This window comes from Oryzias latipes, chromosome 18 (assembly GCF_002234675.1).
Source record: "Oryzias latipes chromosome 18, ASM223467v1".
NCBI classification, from domain to species: domain Eukaryota; kingdom Metazoa; phylum Chordata; class Actinopteri; order Beloniformes; family Adrianichthyidae; genus Oryzias; species Oryzias latipes.
In genome coordinates, this window is record NC_019876.2 from 30,689,355 (window position 1) to 30,712,097 (window position 22,743).

The 22,743-nt window shown below is 43.5% G+C and overlaps 2 protein-coding genes across 6 annotated transcripts in view; one reads left to right on the forward strand and one right to left on the reverse strand.

Moving 5' to 3' along the window:
• Nucleotides 1-10,911, forward strand: part of pde5a (phosphodiesterase 5A) — a 149,818-nt gene extending 138,907 nt beyond the window's left edge. For 3 of the 4 annotated variants that reach the window (XM_023965935.1, XM_023965934.1, XM_023965933.1), the window contains exons 15-22: nucleotides 1,061-1,155; nucleotides 1,245-1,332; nucleotides 2,712-2,812; nucleotides 3,530-3,607; nucleotides 6,257-6,320; nucleotides 9,412-9,486; nucleotides 9,847-9,930; nucleotides 10,004-10,176. In XM_023965935.1, coding sequence (XP_023821703.1) covers nucleotides 1,061-1,155; nucleotides 1,245-1,332; nucleotides 2,712-2,812; nucleotides 3,530-3,607; nucleotides 6,257-6,320; nucleotides 9,412-9,486; nucleotides 9,847-9,930; nucleotides 10,004-10,123 — 705 coding nt within the window. In that variant the 3' untranslated portion in view covers nucleotides 10,124-10,176. Of the gene's footprint in view, nucleotides 1-1,060; nucleotides 1,156-1,244; nucleotides 1,333-2,711; nucleotides 2,813-3,529; nucleotides 3,608-6,256; nucleotides 6,321-9,411; nucleotides 9,487-9,846; nucleotides 9,931-10,003 lie in introns of all 4 variants that reach the window. The other variant, XM_023965932.1, reaches the window with a different exon arrangement.
• A 643-nt stretch (nucleotides 10,912-11,554) lies between these two features.
• On the reverse strand, nucleotides 11,555-15,540 carry mad2l1 (mitotic arrest deficient 2 like 1). Of its 2 annotated transcripts, none has more exons than XM_011473450.3 (5): nucleotides 15,356-15,540; nucleotides 14,740-14,886; nucleotides 12,984-13,104; nucleotides 12,024-12,127; nucleotides 11,555-11,946 (listed from the first exon to the last, which is right to left on the reverse strand). In XM_011473450.3, the coding sequence occupies exons 1-5, from the start codon at nucleotides 15,417-15,419 to the stop codon at nucleotides 11,765-11,767; spliced, it is 618 nt and encodes a 205-aa protein (XP_011471752.1). In that variant the 5' UTR covers nucleotides 15,420-15,540; the 3' UTR covers nucleotides 11,555-11,764.
• Between the last annotated feature and the right edge of the window lie 7,203 nt (nucleotides 15,541-22,743).

Sequence of the window (22,743 nt, forward strand, 5' to 3'; positions counted from 1 at the left end):
CACTAGAATCACTTTGCAAATCTATCAAAAGATGATCGGAGTGGAACCTTAAGTTGACTTTGATGTGACCTCATGTAAAACCATCTAGTAATTATCAGCACGTCTTTTTGTTCTCTACACTACAGTAAGAAATGACTTATGATTGGAGCTTGTGTGGACGAGCACATGGCTTATGTACTCCCCTCAGATCATTCCCACCAAAGGTCTGGTTTGGACTTTCTGCAGAATCAGTTATAGTTCTGCATACATCACAGTTCTATAGAAGGAACCCGTGGTCCATATCTGAACAGTATGTGTCATCAGAAAGCCGGTGCTTATAGTAATATACGTACATGTCAGCAGACTATAGGCATGGTCTGTTTTTCTTGTTTTCTTTTTCATATCCTGGTCCTAGTTTGCACATCTTCAGCTGTGGATCAGTTGGTTCCTCTTTAAGAGTTCTGTGTAATATTAAACTGTAATGAATCATTCTTTAAACTGAATCCACACGGGGTGCACGTCTTTGGATCCTCTTGATAGTGCATTTGTGTTTAGTTTGCGAACTATACCAAGGGTTACTTGCAAACAAACCAAGACTCATGTTTCCAGGCAGATCAGTTCAGATGAGCTTTCACACAGGCCAAATACAGTGTATCATCTAAAAACAAGTTTGGGGCAGATCCAACTGTCTAATGTAAAAGTTTAAGACGGTTAAGGTTTTGGTTCTGAGCTTTTGCTCTGTCGTTGTTTTTGGCTGATAATGACACGAAAGGACTCTGATGAACTCTTGACTTTTATTTGTGTGGACGATTTAAATATGTGTTTGAAAAACCAATGCAGACAGGCCAAAACATGACGAGACAACTGCGACTGTTGCATTTGGATGAACTAAAAGTTCCATTTAATGAATACTTTCACAACTGGATATTCGAGGGATTCCAGTAACAGAGCCTTGAAGTTACTGATAGGCTATCACTCCCACCCTGGAAGAGGAAGCTCCTGGTGTTCAACATATTTCCTAGAACGCTTCTGGAGAAGGAAAAGGAAGTCTGTGCCAATTGTTTTTCCATCTGTTCAACAGAACAACTTAAGCGATCTAGAGATCTTAGCTCTGATGATTGCAACCCTAAGCCATGACCTGGACCACAGAGGGGTGAACAACTCCTACATTCAAAGGTACATTGAAGGAGCTGAAGGACTTTGTCAGATTTTGTTTCAATGTGGTTGCACTCACACTCTGGGGGTCTTTTTAAATCTCTGACCAGGAGTGAGCACCCTCTAGCCCAGCTCTACTGCCACTCCACCATGGAGCATCACCACTTTGACCAGTGCCTCATGATCCTCAACACCCCAGTAAGTGTTCTGTCCTACACAAATTCCAGAACAAATCTTTCCACTAGCTCGATTCTTCTTCAGGGTGGAAATGCTCATTGAGCCTGGAAAGAGCAGAATCATGTTCTTCATTTAGGAACTTTAAATTGTATTATTCAAATGTTTTTATTGGCTCTTTAGGAAAGAACATACACAGTTAGCCAAATACACAAAAAGGAAACCTGAATGATGCCCACTTTCAATAATAAAATGCTGCTGCTAAAAACCCATCCATCCATTTTCCAAACCCGCTTCATCCACTTCAGGGTCATGGGGTTGCTGGAGCCTATCTCAACCACAGTTGGCCAAAGGGGGGGTACACCTTGGCTGCCAGCCAATTGCAGGGCCACACAACAACACACACCAAAGGACAATTTAAGCTAGGTTCACATTGACAGGGGCATCTAGTTTCAGTGTCAAGGCTGTGTCGCACAGCCACTACGTACATTTTACACGTATGATTCATGCTTGATATACATCACTCAGAAGTGTGTCTTGCGTTTGTTTGCCGTAGATGTGCTCAGATGTCCGTCGAGGGTTTTGGCCGACGGGTCTTTACGTGAATTCAGTTTTGAGATGTTAAATTTTGTTCTAATGTACATTTTTGGTCGATTGAGAATTAAGCAGTTTATGTGCATTTTACGTAGTTTATAGACAATTATTATGTAAATCTTTTACAATTGTGTGTGATTTTTGTGAGATCCATCCACAAATGTGTGTCTTTCCAGGAGCGTTCCACGTTTGTCTAACAGACTTTTCATGCATGAACCACTGATGTGTAACTTTTAGATCACGTATACGGCGCACAGATCACGTTCAGATGACATCATTGATGCATGAATCACTGATGAATTACAGATAAACATCACAATAATCACACGCTTCACGTTCTACGTTGGTTTACGTGTTCTTAGCGTGTTTTATTCCTGATACATCTGTGAAAATTTCACGTAAAGACCACAGCTTTTCTCACGTTTTCCACCTAAATTCACATATGACCAGTTAATAGCAGTGTAATATCCATGTTTAGAACATTGGGCGTGGCGCAGTGGTCTAACAGCAAACTGCACTTTAATACCTCAGCCTTCTTTTCCTCTGAAAGGAAAAGACACCCAGTTGTTTGCAAACCTTTACCCTTATGCACAAGTTGGCTCTAAAAACACTTGAAGAGGGAGTGGATTTGAATATTGCCTTGACTAAACACCGGGGATATTGGCTGAATGCAGGTATGATGCATATCTACAGTTTTGCAGACAGTTGTAATGGTCTCGGTCTCACCAATCATAGCATAAACCGCTGGAAGCTCACCCAGAGATGCAGAAATACTCTGAATGTTAAAGACATTTTTTCTATTTTTGCAGGGAAACCAGATCTTGAGTGGTCTCTCTCTGGACGAGTACAAGGCCACTCTGAAGATGATAGAAAAGGCAATCCTGGCCACAGACCTTGCTCTGTATATGAAGTATGTTCTAAGCTGACATAGTCTGGGTGGAAATAATGAAAAACAGTACAAATGTTCTTGTTTGTCATGTAGACTTGTTTCTACTGGGTACGTTTTTCCAATGTACCCAGTAGAATTGAGTCTCTGCAACATCATCAAGGTGTTGCATAATTAGTGAACATTTAAATAATAAATTCAATCATTAGGATGGCACAGCAGAAGGCACAAAAGACCAACCCAACTCTTGCTTTGGGACAAACCATGCTTGATAGGACTCTGTCTTCCACTTCATGGCATCCCTAACTTTTGACTATCACCATCCCTTGTGGATTCCACCCAGACAGGCACCAGAGATTTAACAGCCTTAGTGGTGGTAATCTCTGGATGAGTGGCAGATCTTTCTCACAAATGGGTTCAGCCAGACATTCCATTTGTCTGGTGTCCTTCTACTGCCACCAGGTGGTGATTGGTTGAAAGCTCCGCCCCTCACCCAGGTGCCAGGGATGCAAAGCACAGAAGACGTTAAGTTCACCGTTGACTTCCTGCCTAGGGTGTCTTGGTGCCTCATGCTCCTGACCCCTGAACCAACACTTTTATTTGCATGTTTTTTTAAATTTGAGCCAGAAAAGCTGAAAACATGAACAAGTCATTTTAGTGAATGCACAGAAAAGAAGAGGTTAGGGTTAAATGTTTCATCAGTCCTGAAACTTTTAATAAAAAGTATGTGTGTGTTGTCAGGAAGCGGGAAGACTTCTTTGAGCTCACCAAGAATAACCAGTTTGTTTGGGTGGATGAACATCACAGAGACTTGCTGAGGTGAGTAGAAACATCAAAAGACTTGTTAAGGCCTGGATTAATCCACACCAGCTTGTTTTTATGGATAGAATTAACAAATGTAGACCTGATCTCTGGTTTCACTGTCAAAACGCACAGATGTCTCATCAACCGAAGCTTTTTGACTTGAAAAGAAAGCTCACGCTATCATTGGAAAAAGATCTGATTGGCGTTAGGTTGAACGAGGCTGGACCGAGGAGCAGGACAGAGACGTGAGATAGATGAATTAAGAGGGTTTTATTTAGTCCCAGTGGTGCTGGATGGTTCGTGGCTTGGAAGGATGACTGAAGAGATGAGCTTGACTTGGTGTTTGGATGAATTGCGATGGGTGACCAAGGGTGAAGGTGGAGCTGGATTAGATTTCTGAAAATACGAGGCACTTAGTACTAGGGATGGGTATCGTTAAGGTTTTAACAGTACTACTACTCTTATTGATATTGCTTATCGATCCAGTATTTTAACGATACTCTTATCGATACTTTTTGAGGACGAAAAATAAACAACAAATTAAGAACATAAAGTGTTTTATTCCCTCATTATGCAGCAGCATTGTTTTTTTAACATAACATTTACTTTTTACATGATAATGTTCCAGTACAGACCTGGAATGCATGTGGATGTGTTAGACCAGCGGTCTGAACCTGAACCTCTATAGATCCATTTGGATCAGTTTCTCACTGAGATGAAAGCACAGGGAGCCGCAACACTAGATGTGTTGGAAAAATGATTTGGCTGATATATCGCGATAGTTCATTTAGTACTTGTACTGATTCAAAATGCTATCAGGATATTTATGGAATTATTTAATTAAATTATTTTTATTCTTTACGTGCGTGATGTTTCCTTTGATTTTTTGTCCATTTTCCACAACCTTGAATAGACTTTTTCTGTACATACGGTCATCGTAGCAGCAAGGTGACAGGATAGTGGGCGCCCCCTGATGCAAATTTAATTCATGTTACGCGGAAATGGGTGGTTTTAGTCTAGGGGGATAAAAGGATTTTTCGGGGGGGCGTTCACGTGTCCCCTACGAAATCGCCACTGACTGTCTTTCCGGAAAAATTTTCCATCCCATAAGAGAATCTGGTCGGCGTTCACAGCTGCAGACACGCCCCCTCCCCGCGTTCACGCTGGTGTCTTCCTGCCCACTCGCTCTACCTGACGCGCTGTGTACCGTCTGAACAACAGCCCCGCCCCCCGTGTACATGAATAGCCAGACAGACCTCTCCTCTTCAGCGAGAATAGCTAAATTAAGATCATAATTAATTAATGGAAAATTGACTGACTTGGTGGGTTACTTATGACAGATAACGTTTATATCTTGTGGGACACAAACAAAAAGTACCGATAGCAGAACCGTTGAGATCAGATCGTAACGATACTGCGGTCTTGAAGAATGTTGCCCCGGGGCTCGTTCACTACCGGGGCTCAGTACCCATCCCTACTTAGTATAAAAACTAGCCTTAAGACTTGTCTTAAGAAGACAGTACTCAACCGCATGAAGCAGACGGACTGACGTCGGCTGAAGGGTGGTGGTTCCTTATAAAGGCTGCTGATTAGAAGATGGGTGGCAGGTGCGAGGATGAGCCCAGGATCCTAACAGATTGGAACCTGCTTTTGGCTGCACTTCTTCCGAATGAGAAGCTGTTGGAGCTCTAGGCTTTTCCATGCTGCTGGGTCGGGTTCAGTCTTTGGTGCAGAGAGTGAAACCAAACTAAAGTACATGAAGAGGTCAAAAATGTCAGCACTGACCCCACCTCCGTCCAGACATTAGTCTGTAGATTTGACTGTATAAGAAAAATGGGCAGAGAGAGTATGACGTCCGGCTCCAACCAAATGAAGTCAATTCCGTCGCCATGTTGGAGCCAGATGACGTAACGAAGCAGTGATTGGTCCGAGTCATTCTTTTTTTCATGGTCATAGGAAAGGGTTTCATATGTAACTTACATTACATGCATTGATACACACACACACACACACACATATGCACACATGTGCACACCATCACATAGTCCACAAAACTGTTTACAGTTCTTTATTATATCTATACAAATTCACGGAATCTATGGACTTCCTGCTACACATCACTCTGACTGGCCCCTCCTCGTGCACACAGACGCGTGCACACAGACTCGTGTTTCTATGGCAACTACTGTCACCAATCAGGAGTGAGCTTGTTTGAAATCCACACCCCTTCCACTCAAAGCCGGCTCAAGAGAATCTGTCAATCAAACATTTCCAACATTCAAGCTGGGGGCCAGCAGGCGACACCTTTTATTGAGGCATCTGATTGGTCAGTTTATAACCAGAATAACTTGAACTTCAGAAAAAAATATAAAAAGAGGATTGTCAGGAAGAAGTTAAAAAGGTACCAGGTCCAGAACAGTTCTGTTTATTTCTCTGTAGAGGTCTATGGGATTCTGGCTTTTTGGAGCAGCAGGTACTTCCTGTTTGGAACGCCAGGGGGAGGAGTCACTCAGTCCAATTCTCTTAAACAGTCAACAGTCTGTCCTTGAGTAAAAGCAACATTATGAAAAAAAACAGAGCATCACAAGCTTCTGTGCTGAACACCAGCAACACAAGGACCCTTAAATGTCAGCTGGATGTCTCTGTGCCCCCCCCACCCCACAGGTCCATGCTGATGACCGCGTGTGACATCTCTGCCATCACCAAGCCCTGGCCGGTGCAGAAAAGGGTAAGAAAACATGTCTGACTGTTTTTCACTCATGCTGACCTTTTCCTGCCCAGAAACTCTTTAAGTGAAATCATGAAAGCAACTGTGATTTCTATGAGCCTCCTCCGTAGTTCCAACTACAGTTTGATCTACTTTCAAAGCCTTTCCAGGGCAGGAGACATAACCTGCTCAAAGAGGTATTAGAGGCTGACACCTAGTGTTTGACATGAGTACTGCATAAACAATGTTGGTTCCATTCACATTACAACATATTTGGTCTTCCCTGCTCTTTTTGTTAAGGTATGCTGGACTGTTTATTAGGAGTAATTACCCACAGTGTAAATGTATATGTGCTTCCATTAGACATGCCATCCAGTGAACCATTAATGTGCTCTATTCTTTTCTATTCTATTCTATTCCATTCTATTCTAGGGACATTTTTAGACTAAAGCAAAGCTGATCACTGCAGCTGAAGCCCAGGCCTGAAGGACTCAGAATGTTCTTCCAAAGACAACATTATCAGTTTTATCTCACATCCTTTATTAACATTTTGGAGATTTGCTGGACAACCAGTCAATTGAGTGCAACAAAGTCTGCGTTGACATCCAACCTGATTCTCCCATCAGAGCTGTCCAGTTTTGAGTCCTGCTGAGGTCCTGCCGTGTGATCTGAGTGTCGGGCGCGTTGGTCTGGCAGCAGTGCAGCACGGTGGCTCACTGCCAGAGTTCAAATGAATCACATCAATCAATCAATCAGGGACTTAGCTTTGGCCCGTGACATATTGATGAAGCAATCAGGGGGTGGAGTCCTAAACCAACATGGATCATGACCATTCTGTTGCTAGCGTTAATAATATTTGGCATCTGTGTGACTGTTGGTTCCAGGGACGGGTCACCTTGAATGTATTATGGGATGCAGAAGCACTTTGAATTCAGCTCAAATTTTTGTCTTCCTAAACAAAACATTTGTGTCGTGGTTTTCTCAGGGAATGAATGCAGAGGAGCTACGGTGAGTTTCTTTTTAATGTAAGGAAACAGAGCACGTTAACTGCTCCACACAAGGCCAAACCATCACTAAACATCCCCCTTCCATTTCCTGTAACACTTCCCTTTTTTAAATCATGAGCCCCTCCTACTGGGCCTTGCTTTTCATTAGTTCAATAAACAAAGAGTTTGACATTGTTTTCCAAAACACAAATAAACGTTTTCATCCAAAGAAACATAATCTGTAATTTACAAAAATACAGATAATTTCCTTTAAAAAGAAAAATACAAACAACCTCAGGTGAGTCACATGACCTGTCACTACTTCCTGGAAAACGTTGTGTGAGCTTTGTGTTAGTGTATGCGGGAGGATTAAGAGTCGGCAACCCCGTGTGCACCCAGGGATACCTGCAGAGGAACAGGGACGGAGAGAACGGTTATTTAAGGCAAATGAATGGCGTGATTGTGTCTGCATGTGCACGTGCGTGCGTGCGTGTGGGGGTGGGTGTGTGTGTGTGTGTGTGTGTGTGTGTGTGTGTGTGTGTGTGTGTGTGTGTGTGAGTGCAGGCACAGCCACCAGCTGACGGTCCTAAACCATCAAAATTTGCTTTTGTTCAGCCAAGTTTGTATTCAAAATTCTATTAAACAGAGAATTTCCTTTTATAATTCCAGTATAAACTGTTATTTGACAGAAATATTTATGTGTAACTCTCTTTTTACCGGTTTACCAGACGTTCCCTGAACCATCTTCTGCTTGTCCAAAGTCCTGCACTGAGGCTTTAACAGGAACCAGGACGCGCATCACTGCTCTGTTGTCTGCTTTATGTCGGTTTCCTGTCAAATTTCAACTTGATTTTAACCCTTGTGCTATCTTAGATGCCCCCCCCCCCTTCCATTGAGGTGTTCTCCCTACCATGACAAAGGTGGATAAAGGTGGAAAGATTTCATGGAATCCATGGACACCAGTGAAGATCACAAATCATTGAAGAAAAAAGGTTCAGAGCACTGTCTAGTGGGTCTAGATGACCCACCTCCTAATGTTAACGTGTCTAAGATAGCACACGGGTTACAATTCTACCTTTAGGTTTTCGAGCCGTGCATGGTCAAGCTCTGATGTGCACACCTGACCTTTTAACCCATCCCCTTCGGCCCGATCCTTGAGGTCTTCCAACCAAAATCTTTTAAGCGTTCCAAAAACCCACTTGAAACTACAAGGTAGCTTTTAGGATGATGTCACAGCGGCGGAGGGCGCGTGGTGCATAACGAGACGCAGAGGAAGGGTTTGGCAAGATGGCAGACCGCAAACACATGGTGCTCTAAACTCTGCAAAAGTTTGTGTGCCACACCCTGTCTAAAAGTAACAAGACAGCAATTGAATACGCTGACTGACTACCGGTAAGAGAGCTCACTTAAAAGCATTACTTACTTTCTCTGGGAGTTCCTGCTTTCAACCCACCACTATATTAGCCTCTACTAGCTAGCTATTGCTAACGCCATGCCGAAACGAGAGCGGGAACATGTTAATGGACACGGATGAAGAGGACGCAGGTTCTGCTTGAATCTCCTGTTTCAAGTCCACTTTCAAAGAAATAGTGTTCAGGAAACAAAGAGGAAAATGTGTCAAACGCTGATATTCTACACGCAATCCGAGAATTAACGGGCAGATTTGCTTCCTTTGAAGAGAAGATCTGCAGGAACACTGCAAATATAGTAAGCATCAAAGAAGTGGTGGAAGGCTTGGATCACCAGGGTAACCCTTGTGCTACCGTTGGGAGGTGGGTCATCTAGACCCACTAGACAGTGCTCTGAACCTTTTTTCTTCAATGATTTGTGATCTTCACTGGTGTCCATGGATTACATGAAATCTTTCCACCTTTATCCACCTTTGTCATGGTAGGGAGAACACCTCAATGGAAGGGGGGGGGGGGGTCATAGGATAGCACAAGGGTTAAGGAGAGTTTTCATCAGTGTGTCTTCAGCCACAGAATCATTCTCCTAAATATCAGTTTTCCAAATGGTTTTCCCATCTCAAAGGGGTCATGGCGGTCTGAGATGGCGTTCCTCTTTACTGTGGTCAGATTTCCCTGAGCTCAGATTCAGAAAGAGCTGCTGATTTCTCTGTGATGCAGGTTGCTGAGCTGGTGGCCACAGAGTTCTTTGAACAGGGAGACAAAGAGAGGCGAGAGCTCAACATTGAGCCTACGGTGAGTATTTCTGAATCCTTACAGCAGAACCTTCATGTCCTGGTGCGCCACCTTGTTGTCATTGGTTTGTAAAATTTGTTTTCAAAAACCTAAAAAAAAAATTGTGGTGTAATTCTGTGATTTGTGAATTTAAAAAAAAACATTTTTTTTGCAGCAAATGTATTTCAAATTGCAAATCTTATTGTTTTAAAAATAATCTTCCATAAAAATTGATAAAAAATACCCGCTAAAGATCAATACTCACTCAGATTTGCTGAAATAGTTTGAGTTTTCTCTGACTTTGGTGGTTTTTGTTTAGAATTTCTTTCCGGCAGATAAAGGAAGCTACACGTGTTTGACGTCTTCTTTGCGTCTCTCTAGGACCTGATGAATCGTGAAAAAAGAGACAAGATTCCCAGCATGCAGGTGTCCTTCATCGATGCCATCTGCATTCAGCTGTATGAGGTAGGCGGTCCATCATTCTTCTGAGGAGTCTTTCACTGTCGTTTCTCATTTGTCCATGCTATTGCCGTCGCAGACCCTGGCGGGCCTGTTGGAGCACTGCTCGCCGCTGCTGGAAGGCTGCCAGAAGAACCGCCAGCACTGGAAGCGTTTGGCTGAAGACTGTGAGAAGGGACAGGTTGATGCTCTGGTGTGACACCAGCTAGCATTTCCTGTGACATCACCGTTTCTAGAAAGAGACGTCAAACCAAGCGCATCCAAACCGCATTTCCATATCCCAACCCGACTTTTACATTGGTGTTTCAGATGACCAGGTATTCTCTGAAAATGATGGCTGATGGAATCAGGCAGGAGGACAGCTGAAGACTGTTTCCAGGAATGACAGAAACCTCACAAGCTTTTTGGGTCCTTCCCAGCTTTATTTTACCATTCAGCAATTTTTACTGCTAATAGAAAACTCCAAACCCCAAAGCCAGTAGAAGGCTTCAGGAGAACAGGAGGGACTTTTGTACCAAACAGGTTTTTAAAGCTGCCTTCTGCTGCCACCGTTTGTTTGGACACTGTAGAGACTAGATGAAGCACGACGCTATATTTTCTACCTTAGCTTTCCTTTTTGCACAACGTGCTTTTTTGACGCCTCACGTCCACAGTCTGTCACACTGGTGGGTGATTTGATATTTCAGAATGACCTGATAAGTTTGTATTTGTTCACAGCAAACACGAAAACGTTTAGTCTTTTATACAGTTTTCACAATGTCTAAACTATTGCATATTTATTTTGTATTTATTAGAGTTTCTATATTGTACGGTTGGTTGAGAGCACATGGTTCTTAGAGGTGACGTTTGATACAAACAATATCTATTTTTTCCTCAGGTGATTCTTCAGAACCAGTCTGAAGAATTTGCTGATGAAAATGGTTCTGAATCTTTCCAGCGTCTTGTGATAAAAGAACCATCTCAATATATTAAAATAACTAAAAACAGTGTTTGTCTTTTTTGCCAATGGCAGCAGAGACCAAGAAAACTGTCGACTTGATCTTTGTCTACACGTTTACTGAAACAACCGGTGCCTGATGGAGATCTGCTGCCCAACACGTCTGTGTCCGAGGCTCTGGCTGACTCCTGTTCATGTAACCCTTGTGCTCTCCTATGGGGTCCAGATGACCCCCCCCCCCCCCCCTTCCATTGAGGTGTTCTCCCTACCATGAAAAAGGGGGATAAAGGTGGAAAGATTTCATGTAATCCATGGACACCAGTGAAGATCACAAATCATTGCAGAAAAAAGGTTCAGAGCTCTGTGCCTAAAGTGCCTAGGATAGCACAAGGGTTAAGGAACTTATAACTTTATGAAAGTTTCACTTTCGCTCAGTAGTTGATCAAAAGTTGTAGAATTTCACCTTAAAATGGGTTAGTCTTCTACTCAGCAGACGGACCCCCCCAGTACAGTGAGGAACCCTACGGTTCTGCCAGGCCCGCCCGTCTCCAGCTCATGATCAGGACGACCACGGTGCAGCACTCATGAACCTGATTCTTTCCCGCTGTAAATTCCCTCAATGCATCGCGTAAATCTACACCCCCACTGAATGCTGGGAGTTGCATCAAAAATGCTCCCCGCACAAAACACAAATCACACTGAGAAAAGAATTTAATGATGTAAAAAAACGAAAGCATCTTCTGAGGGGGAGAAAGATCAGGAAAACACAGATCGGACAGACAAACTAACAAAAAGTTCCATCAGATCTCACTGAGCACAGGTTCGCCTCATCCTCCAACAAAGAAGAAAGTCCAGTCCAGGAAAGCAGGAGTTCCTCATGAGCTCAGAGTAAACGTCTGCAGCTCAGGTGCTGCAAGCCGAGTCGGTCCTTTTGTACGCCACCATGCTGCTCACTTTGTGGATAGAGGTGGTGAAGGAGCGCAAGCGCACCTCCTCTGATTGGTCGATTATCTGAGGCCCCGACTCTTCCCACTTGTCAGGAACCACCAAGTCTTTGTCCGTATACACCAGGAGGTCAAAGGAGCCTGCAAGAACAACTAATCAGAGGGCCGGCCGAGCAGGGAGGAGCTGCAGGAGTCACAGATGGATTATGGGAACTCACACTGCGTCTCCAGCAGAGGCAGGAAGGTGACGGTGGCCGTGATCTGTCTGATGACGGAGCGGATCTCATCCTGAATGGTCTTGATGGACTTCTCTCTGGGAGCACTGCTTTGAAAGGATCAGAGTCAGAGGTCAGCACACAGAAACAAAGGCTGGACTGCCCCCCTACCCCTCTGGCTCCAGCTGAAGGGGCATTTTGGAGCTGTAGTGGTGTCCCACAGTGATTCAAAGGAGGAGCCGTGGTGGATTGCTGGTAGGACGATCCGCGTCACGCTGTGGCGTTGAGGAGAAACGCATTTCCTCACGTGGGTGTGCGCTGAAGCACAGACGTTTACATTTAAATGTAAGTCATGACTTTGTTTATGCGTGACTTTTTAAATAAAACCCATGATGTGTATTTTCTGAGCGCTAACGCAGCAGACCGACTACTATTCATGACGTTGTGGAGCGGTTGTAACGTCCGGATTTGAAGACACTTTTCTCCATAAACTCAGTCATTGTAGCTATTTGGACGGCAGAGCAGCAGCCTGAAATAAAAACCACAGAAACGTTTGCTCCCTCAGAATGAGAACCTGATTTGGAGTACATGCCGAGTCCCAACCCCACAGAAAACCTTTTTTAAGGTTTAAACCGAATCCCAATTCCTCCCAGCTCCTGCCCATCCCCCCTCCAGCAGTTATGGAAACATTTGAACATTACCAGTCCTGGATGGCGTCATCAATAGCTGCATATCTTCTACGTTAGCATTTAGCTGCCAGCGCTAGAGAAACACACAACATGGGTTTTCTAGCCTTGACCTACATTTAAATGTAAACTCTGCTTCAGAACACGCCTATGTGAAGAAATGCGCTTCTCGTCCACGCCACAGCGCGCCGCGGATCACGCTAGCGGTGGTGGGATAGCCAGCCCCTGGAGAAGCTCCTTTCCTCTTGAGACATTTGGAACTGGAGAGCGGGCTCACCTGCTCTCTTTGGCCGACTTGTCACACTCGATGTCAAACTGCCATCGCTCCAGCACCTCGTTGGTCTCCAGGCAGGTGATGACCAGCACCAGCTTCTGCACGCTGCACTCAAACAGCCATTCTGAAACCCAAACCCGCGTTACACGCCTGCTTTAAGGCCTAACACGCAGACCAGGTAAGTCCAGGCTCAGAGATTTGCAGATCACCGTCCCGTTTTACCTGGACCAGGTGTGTCCATCTGGAAAACAAGCCTGTTCTAACATGACACAAGAAAAACCTATTCCTGCTGTTTCAACACCACCAACACACGAACCGAGCTACACAAACGTCTTCAGGATGCTAATTTTCTGCTGATTCTTGATAGATAGCTTGTGGTGTCCCACAAGGATCAATTCTGGGCCCGCTGCTATTCAGTATTTACATAAATGATATATTCAATGTCTCACAACTATTAAAACTCATTATTTGCTGATGACAGATCTATTCTATTCCATTCTACAAACAATCATAGGGAACTTAATGTGGTGAACATAGAGTTAACCCTTGTGCTGTCTTAGATGACCCCACCCTTACATGGATGTGTTATTCCTACCATGACAAAGGTGGATAAAGGTGGAAAGATGTCATGGAATCCATGGACACCAGTGAAGATCACAAATCATTGAAGAAAAAAGGTTCAGAGCACTGTCTAGTGGGTCTAGATGACCCAACTCCCAACGTTAAAGTGCCTAGGATAGAACAAGGGTCACACAAAATAAAATCATGGCTGACGACAAATCCTCCTTTAACCCAGATAAAACTAGTGTGACATATTTTGCTAACTACTACACCAATACCGATGTCTCAATTAAAATAAATGTCTTAATTTAAAGTGTTACAGAATTCAGATTCTCAGGCGTTTTTATCGATGACAAACTAAGTTAAAGCCTCACATCAGACACACACAAAATAAAGTCTCCAAAAGTATTTCCATCATAAGTAAATCTAAACATATTAAAATACGACAGTAGATATTTATTACACTGCTCCTTAATTTTACCATATTTGACCGACTGTGTAGAAATTTGGGGGACTGATTCTAAGAGTTCACTACATCCTCTGTTTACTTCAAAAATGAGCCGTCAGAACTGAACATAAAGCCGGATATCCTGATCATACAAACAATTTGATCAATCCAGACTTCTAAAACTGTATGATCTTGTTGTGTTTTAACTTCTATTCAGAGCCAGTGGGAAATCGTTACCATTCAATACCAAACAACACAAAAGAGTTCTTAGAAAATGAAGGAGGAACAAAGTGAGGGGATGCAGGAACTTCAAGACCAAACTGACAAGAACCACAAAGACAAGTTTGTGTCTCATTCAATCAAGCAAATGTGACTTACGGTTTTAATCTATGCATTTCATCATTTCTGTAATGACTTTGAGAAATCTGTGTAAATTCTTCAATGTTGCGTCTGACCCTAAATTATGATGAACTCTTTGGGCTTTTAGAGGACTTTTGGGCAGGAAAACATCACTATTTAGGCACATCGACACGTGGAAACAACATGAGGTGTCAATCATCCCAACATCCACCTCCATATCCCATAAATCTGTAAAGAGAAACAATATCCCACGCCTCTTGTCTTCAATAAGCCTTTGCTGGACGCTGACAGACAGGAATTGCATCTTGATCATTGCCTCCATGTTAAGAAATAGAAAAATAAAGTCCTAACAGACACGGCCTGCTTTAGGACAAAGAAAGGACAAACTACCTTTGAGTTGAGACACCACGTTGGTCAGGTAGTTGTTCAGCCTGGGCTCCGTGGAGACCTGGAGGCTCATGTCATAGTGAGTGACCCTGGTGAACGTCTCTGGGGGGTAAATGCCCCGCTGGTACAGGATGCTGTTGATGCCGAAGGCTGTGGGGAGGATCACGGGGCTGTTATTAGCGGGGGGGGGGTTGTGACGTTAATTCAGGTCAAAGACTGAGAACACTCTTTTCGTCCACACTACTCTACGTTAGTTACTCAGCCGATGATAAGTAGTTTGTGTCTGTTCAACCCGAAATCTAGCATTCCTACTTTAACTCTGGTGACGCTCGGCTTCTTTACCAGCACACCTGGCGGTGGGCGGTGTTAGAAAGCCGCCATTAACCTACACATCGACCAGAAGCAGCCATTCGATCTTTAAGAAGTTGGCTTCAGAAGGAAGGCTTTTAAAATGCTGCGACGGTTTAGGGCTCTGCCTTCGGTCTGGAGCCGCCGTAAATACACTCGCTGGCTACACACAACAACCGAGCACGCGGGCCCGACCGCCCGCTAGCACACAACAAATGAGGAAGAGCCGTTGAAAAGCCCGGCTAGTACAGAAACAAATGTTGAAACATACAGAAAAACTCGGCCACCAGCTCCGCGCTTCCTTTAAGGGTGATTCCTTTTAAAGTACTCGTCATTTCATGAAATGACAATCAACCGTTGAAAAGAAACGTCGGGCTTCTTGCTGCACTGAAGGCTGAAACTGGTACCCGCCGTCCGATTTGAAAAATCAGTGACAACCTCTACGCATGCGCAAAAAAGACAGACCTCCCCACGTGGTCAACCCTAGACAGGAGAAAATGACTTTTTTCTTTTTTTGAAACTTTATTTATACAACAGTAAACATCACATCGGCAAGTTTACCGTCAGATGGCAAAAATCAATGTTATCTTAAAAAATAAAGAATAAATTATAGTATGTAAATAAAATTAACAGGGACATCGTTAGCAAAAAGGAAAATTTAAAAACAAAAATAAATAAAAATATATTAAAGTATTTCTCAGTAGAGGGAACTATTCATCAAGCAAAAAAGCTCATATTGTTTCAGTGTTATGCCTTGAATGTAATAATCTTTTGAAGATATTAGTAAAATTGATAATCTCTATCAAAAATCCTGTAAAATTGTTTTTTTGGTTTTTTTTACTCAGCACTTATTTAAATAGAAGTAGTAACAAATCAATACTATTTCCTACCAATTGATCCTGCGAGTTAAAATATGTAAGAATGTGTTTGAAATATATAATAATAGTACTGTTCATGCTTATAAATCTTTTCAATTGGATCCAGAATTTAAGGGAGAATTGACAATGGCAGAAAAGGCGAAGAACTGATTTTGGGAAATCATTACAAAAGCTACAGTTATTTCCTATATTTGAGAATTTGAATATGAACATAGTGTGGGGTAAATGTTATGTAGAATTCATTTGTGTATTTCTTTAATTTTGTTATTTATGCCAAATGTTTCTGGCAGTAACTATGCTTTTGTCCAAATGATAGTTAAAATATTATTCCAATAAATTTCTCCTTTAGGTGTTATGCTTCTTTTTTCATATAAAGTAGTAAATATATGTTTGTTGTAGCATTTTTTATTGAAAATATCAATATCATTAATTGTCAATAGAGGGTCTATTTTTAGATGCCTTGTGATATTTAACCCTTGTGCTATCTTATGTCCCCACCCTTGAGTAACCGGCAGGTCGGCCTGTGACAGGTGCATGCCTGCTTGATTGGGGATGTAGTTCAGCTGTTCTGCTTCTTTATAAGGAACAGGGAGTGAGTTGACAGACAGTGGCTGCCTGCCTGCATGGTGGTATGTATGGCTGAAGCTCCTCTTGTCGGAGAATGTAGATCACCGGTTACTCATTTTTATTCTGCTCTTTTAACTAGATTCTGTTAGCGGCTGGACGTGTTGCAGATGTCATGAGCCACTGCGTGTTCTTTACCCACCCTTATTATACATTTTAATGTGTTTTAGAGTGGTGCTGTATTTATTGTGTTGTTGACTCTGATTCCTTTTTATTGTTGCATAGGTGTGAGTCGGGCGCCAGTGCGTGTGGTGTTGGTGAAGGGGCCCCTTGTGGCAGCGTCTTCCTCACTGTATTTATTTCCTTTTTAGTGTGTAGTGGAAGTTTCTTTGGCACGTTTTTCTTGTGTGTGTGTGTGGATTTGTTTTCAGCACGGAGTGGAGTGAGGTGCGCTATGTAATCCATGGACACCAGTGAAGATCACAAATCATTGAAGAAAAAAGGTTCAGAGCACTGTCTAGTGGGTCTAGATGACCCAACTCCCAACGGTAAAGTGCCTAAGATAGCACAAGGGTTACGGGGAGAGGTCATTAGTTGAAATAATCCTGAGGGAAGAGCTTTCATTACAATTTTCAATTCTTTTTGCTTGTTATTGGAAAATATTTTTTAAGAACCTGTCATAACCCAAAAGGGTCTTTTATTTTTTTAAACCAGTGTGGTGAAAAATTATGTAACACAGTGTACTGGGTGGCTGTGGGGTCGCGTTCTAAGTTCCGGTGTTCATTGAACGCATCAAGCAGAAATGCTGATTGGCTCTCAGTTCTGTCGCTCAACCTGTAGTTGGGGAGTTTGGTCCAATAGGGTTCAGCTATGGCCCGAATAAGGAAATGGGGCTGATGCAGGAGCAAGGGAATAAAGTTTGGGGGAGTGCTCTCAGCGGGAGGATACAAGAGTTTCTGGGCAAGTTGTGCAGCATTGGTTACAGCCTACAGTAACCAGAATAAATAACCTTAACCCTTGTGCTATCCTAGGCACTTTAACGTTGGGAGTTGGGTCATCTAGACCCACTAGACAGTGCTCTGAACCTTTGTTCTTCAATGATTTGTGATCTTCACTGGTGTCCATGGATTACATGAAATCTTTCCACCTTTATCCCCCTTTGTCATGGTAGGGAGAACACCTCAATGGAAGGGGGGGGTCATCTAAAATAGCACAAGGGTTAAGAGATTAAGTCTCCGTGCCTCAGTGTGTGGGAAAGGGACGCTACAATTGCATTACCGGGGCAGCTCTTTCGGCCAAGGCGAGCAATTAAGAGTTCTGGCTGTTGACATCGACAGATTAGTTAACCAGATTTATGCTCACATGCCCCCAGCCATTCAGGAAGAGCTAGCCCGGGACCAGACGACCTTCGCGTTCAAACCCAACCAGCGCACCGTAAGTTACTGCAGGAGGCCCTGGAGCTGGCCACAGAGAGAAAAATGCTGTGGAGGCCCTCCTCCAGGGTGGAGCTTGAGGCCCCTCCAAAGGTTAGAGCTGCAAGTGTATCAGAGCCTGACACCAAGGGGCCTGCACGGGCAGAGGAGCTGACCCAGCTAGTAAAAGCTGTGACCCTGAGAAACGAACAGGCATCCAAGGTCCGCCCCCAAAGAGACTGGAGCTGACCCAGGACCTCCTGGGGTTGTGGGAAACCTGGGCACTTGATTCGTGACTGCCCGGACAACCAAGGAAACAGGAACGGGACCGCATAAGCGGGACAATGTGGCCCCCTGAAAAACCATCCCGATTGGACCCACAGAAATGGAATGCTGGCCATGTGGGGGTCAAAGAAGTCCCATCTGAGAGACTAATGACTTTGGGCCGAACCTGGGTTGGTGACTGCTGGTTCACAACTATGAGTGTTGATGCAGCGTCATGCTTAGCTTTAGTGGACACAGGTTCATCTGCAACACTGCCCTGCAGTGGTGAGGAATAATGCAGCCATCCTTCCTAACGCTGTAACATTACAGACTGTTACTGGAGAACGGACTTTCATGCAGGGGGAGGCTGTTGTGACTCTGGAGGTGGGAAACCAGCAAGTGAATTGGCCTGTGTGGATTGCTGACTTGGAAGAATGCTTACCAGGCCTTGATTTTTTTTTGCGGGCCCAAGGTTGTGTTATTGATACCAAGAGAGGAACCCTTACATTTTCTGATGGACATGTTATCCAGATGACCAAATTTCCTCTAGATCGGGGTCCCATGTAGTTCACACCCTGTCCATGACTGACAAAACCAAGTCTGATTCAAGAAAAAAGAAGAGCTCTGTCTGTTATGTATATCCAGATGAGCCACCCAAACCATCTGTGAATAAAACACCTATAGACACAGAAAAGATGGCAGCGGTAAGCACCTGGTCTGTTTCCACCTGACCCTGTTCTGCCCTTTCTACTGGACACGGATGCCAGCAATGTGGGCTGTGGTGCAGTTCTGTCCCAGGTAAGACCTGTGGGGGACAGAGTGGTTGCATACTACAGCTGGACCTTTAACAAAGTTGAGCAAGGCTAGTGCTCCACCCGAATGGAACTCCTCGCTGTGGTCAGTGCCATTAGACACTTCAGATATTACCTGGGGGGTCTTCATTTCACGGTCAGGACTGATCAGGCTGCCCTACAGTGGCTGATGTCTTTTAAGGAGCCGGAGGGCCAGCTGGCGCGCTGGATTGAGGAGCCACAGGCCAAGTCAGGCCAGTGGCACGGCACCAGAACACTGATGCACTGTCACAGCGGCCATGTGTCACAGAGGACTGCCGCTATTGGCCTTTATTTTTTTATTAAGGTCAAAATGTGAAAAAAATCCAGAAAATCACATCGTCCGATCTTTTTAATAATTTATATATTTAGTTTATTTATTATTAATTATTTGTGTAAATTATGGTGGAAAATAAGTCTTTGGTCACTGACAAACAATCAAGATTTCTGTCTCTCAGACCTGTAACTACTTCTGTAGAGGATCCTCTGTCCTCCACTGGTTAACTGTATTAGTTACACCTGTTTAAACTGGTTATCTATAGAAAGGCACCTGTCCACAACCTCACACAGTCACACTTCAAACTCCACTATGGAGACCAAAGAGCTGTCTAAGGACACCAGAAACCAAACCTGTACCAGGCTGGAAGACTGAATCTGCAACAGGTGAGCAGCTTGGTGTGAAGAAATCAATTATTAAGGAATGGAAGACATACAAGACCACTGTGAGTCTCCCTCCATCTGGGGCTCCCCCCAAGATCTCACCCCGTGGGGTCAGAATGATCACAAGAACGGTGATCAAAAATCCCACAACCCCATGGGGGACCTAGTGAATGACCTGCAGAGAGCTGGGACCAAAGGAACAAAGGCTACCATCAGTAACACACTACACCACCAGGGACTCAAACCCTGCAGGGCCAGACGTGTCCCCCTGCTAAAGCCGGTACATGTGCAGGTCCGTCTACAGTCTGCTAGAGAGCATTTGGAGGATCCAGAAGAAGACTGGGAGAATGTCCTATGGTCAGATGAAACCAAAATAGAACTTTTTGGTAGGAACTCTACTGTTTAGAGGAGAAAGAATGCTGACCTGCATCCAAAGAACACCAGACCTACTGTAAAGCATGGGGGTGGAAGCATCATGCTATGGGGCTGTTTTTCAGCAAAGGGACCAGGACGACTGATCTGTGTAAAGGAAAATATGAATGGGGCCATGTATGGTCAGATTTAGAGTGAAAACCTCCTTCCATCAGCATTGAAGATGAAGCATGGCTGGGTCTTTCAGCATGACAACCATCCCAAACACGTTACCCGGATAACAAAGGAGTGGCTTCTAAAAAATTACATAGAGGTTTTTAAAGCTCTAAAACAGGTTTCAGTTATTTTTCAAAGCATCAGGCTTGAAAATTTACAAAATGTGAAATTATCCCTGTTTATTCATGTCATCACCAAACTACTGAAGCCATCAGGATTGTTAATGAAGGAAAATATCTGGGTGCATTATTGTCTAAAAAACACAATAAGGACGGAAGAAGTCAACATTTCAAACTGGTTGCTTGATGTGAAGCAAAGTATAAGTCGCTGACTGACAAGAGCTTTAACTATTTTTGGGAGAAATTTGTTAACCAAAGAGGGAGTCTCTAAGATAATTTCTCCCTGCTATTCTTTGTACACATCCTCTCCAAACTTAACCCTTGTTCTATCCTAGGAACTTTAACATTGGGAGTTGGGTCATTTAGACCCACTAGACAGTGGGTCATCTAGACCCACTAGACAGTGCTCTGAACCTTTTTTCTTCAATGATTTGTGATCTTCACTGGTGTCCATGGATTACATGAAATCTTTCCACCTTTATCCACCTTTGTCATGGTGGGGAGAACACCTCAATGGAAGGGGGGGGGGGGGCATCTAAGATAGCACAAAGGTTAAAGAAGGTTTACTCAATTACTTTTCAGGTCCAGTGGAAAAACAAACCCCCCATATCAAACGTTCCCAACTATTTAAAAGTTATGACAAAGGTGGCATCAATTTGAAGCTACATTTAGAATGACATGGTTAAAAGCTCTTCTGATTGATAATTACTTCCTATGGTTTCATATTCTAAAATCCATCTATCAGCATTTAGAAGGAATACTTTTTTTACAATATGTGATTTTGACGTTTTGAGGAAGCAGAGAAAGAGAACTTTGGGGTGGGGCTGTCCATCACTCAAGCTGAAGTCACTGAGGCAGTCCATGAGCTCCTCGGTAGCAAAGCTCCGGGACTGGACGAAGTCCGCCCTGAGAACTATGGAGTTCTATCCTGTTCATAATTAAATAAATAAATATTTAATTCAATAAATAAATATGACCTCATGCAAATACACAATCAACCAATAAATCTCTCATAAATATATAAAAAAGATCATGAAATGGTGAAAAAGCTGCACACAGATTTAAAATTAGCCATTATATTATTCAACATATTTCATTTTGCGTTAAAAACCTGTTCATTATTTTAAAACAGCATTTTAAAATATTCATTTTTAATCATGTGGAATATTATTATAATTCTACGTCTTTTTTCAGAACCTTGGATTTCAAAATCAATATTTTCCAAAGTAGCTTTGTTTTTATTTCATGTTGCTGTTTTTCACAATGACTGATTTATTTCATGAAGAGCTTTTTCAGGAGAATGTTTCTGTCTGTCAATCAAACCAGATAAGGCGGAGACACTTTTGTGATTGGCTACTCCTTTCCTCAGACATAAGCAGCAGCACAAGTGTGCAGTTTTTGTATGAGGGTCTGTGGGATGATGGTGTTGAAAGCTGATGCACAAATTCCTATTCTCTAGGTGGGTGAGGGTTGTGTGGACCACAGAGGAGATGGCGTCCTCTGTGGATGAGTTTGACCTGTATGTATATCAGTGCAGGTCCTTGGTGACATCAATGGAATCTGTGATGAGGGTCATGGCCAGTTTTTCAAAACATTATATGAGTAGGGGTGTTCCAAAATATCAACGTGGTGATATATCACGATATGTAGTCCCGTGATTGATTCTCTGTGCGTTTTCATCAAGTATTGACCTTTCATTTACGTTTGAAGACTCTGTAAAACATTATATTGTAGCAACCTGGGGGTTAGCCCCGCCTTCAGCCCTTGAGACTCATGGGAAGTGGGGAATCATGGGGGCAAACCCTGAGTGTAAGGGCTGGAAGCAGAATTGAACTCCATGCTGTGTGTGTTTGAATAAATGGGAGTTGATACTGAAAAGGAGACTTAGCTTCTCTTCCTTTTTCTTCCTCTCTGAGACTGTCGTGCAGTGTATGGGCCACGGACAGCTCTCCAGTGAAGCCGCTTTAATAGCAGCTGGGCTATAGTGACGTACCGGCCGGGTCGTTACAATATTAATCATCCTTTGGTAAGACGATTTTGCGGAGGGTCGATAGGGGGCGCACGTAGCGAGATTGGCTGTTGCGGGTGGACGAAGAAGAATACATATTCAAAAAAAAATGGCGGAGGGGAAAAACAAGAAAATAGGGAGAGCAGCAAGTTAATAGACGCGCCAGCAGCATTGAAGCTGCATCATCTGGAGTTGTGTGAGAAAGCCGTGGTTGTTGCTGGCCTGAAGCCGACACGGCCCGGCATGGATACCTTTTTCCAGGCGAAGCTAACGCCGTCTTCTGGAGAGCAGAGGCAACGACAAAAGGATCCCATGATCAACCGTATCAAAGGCAGC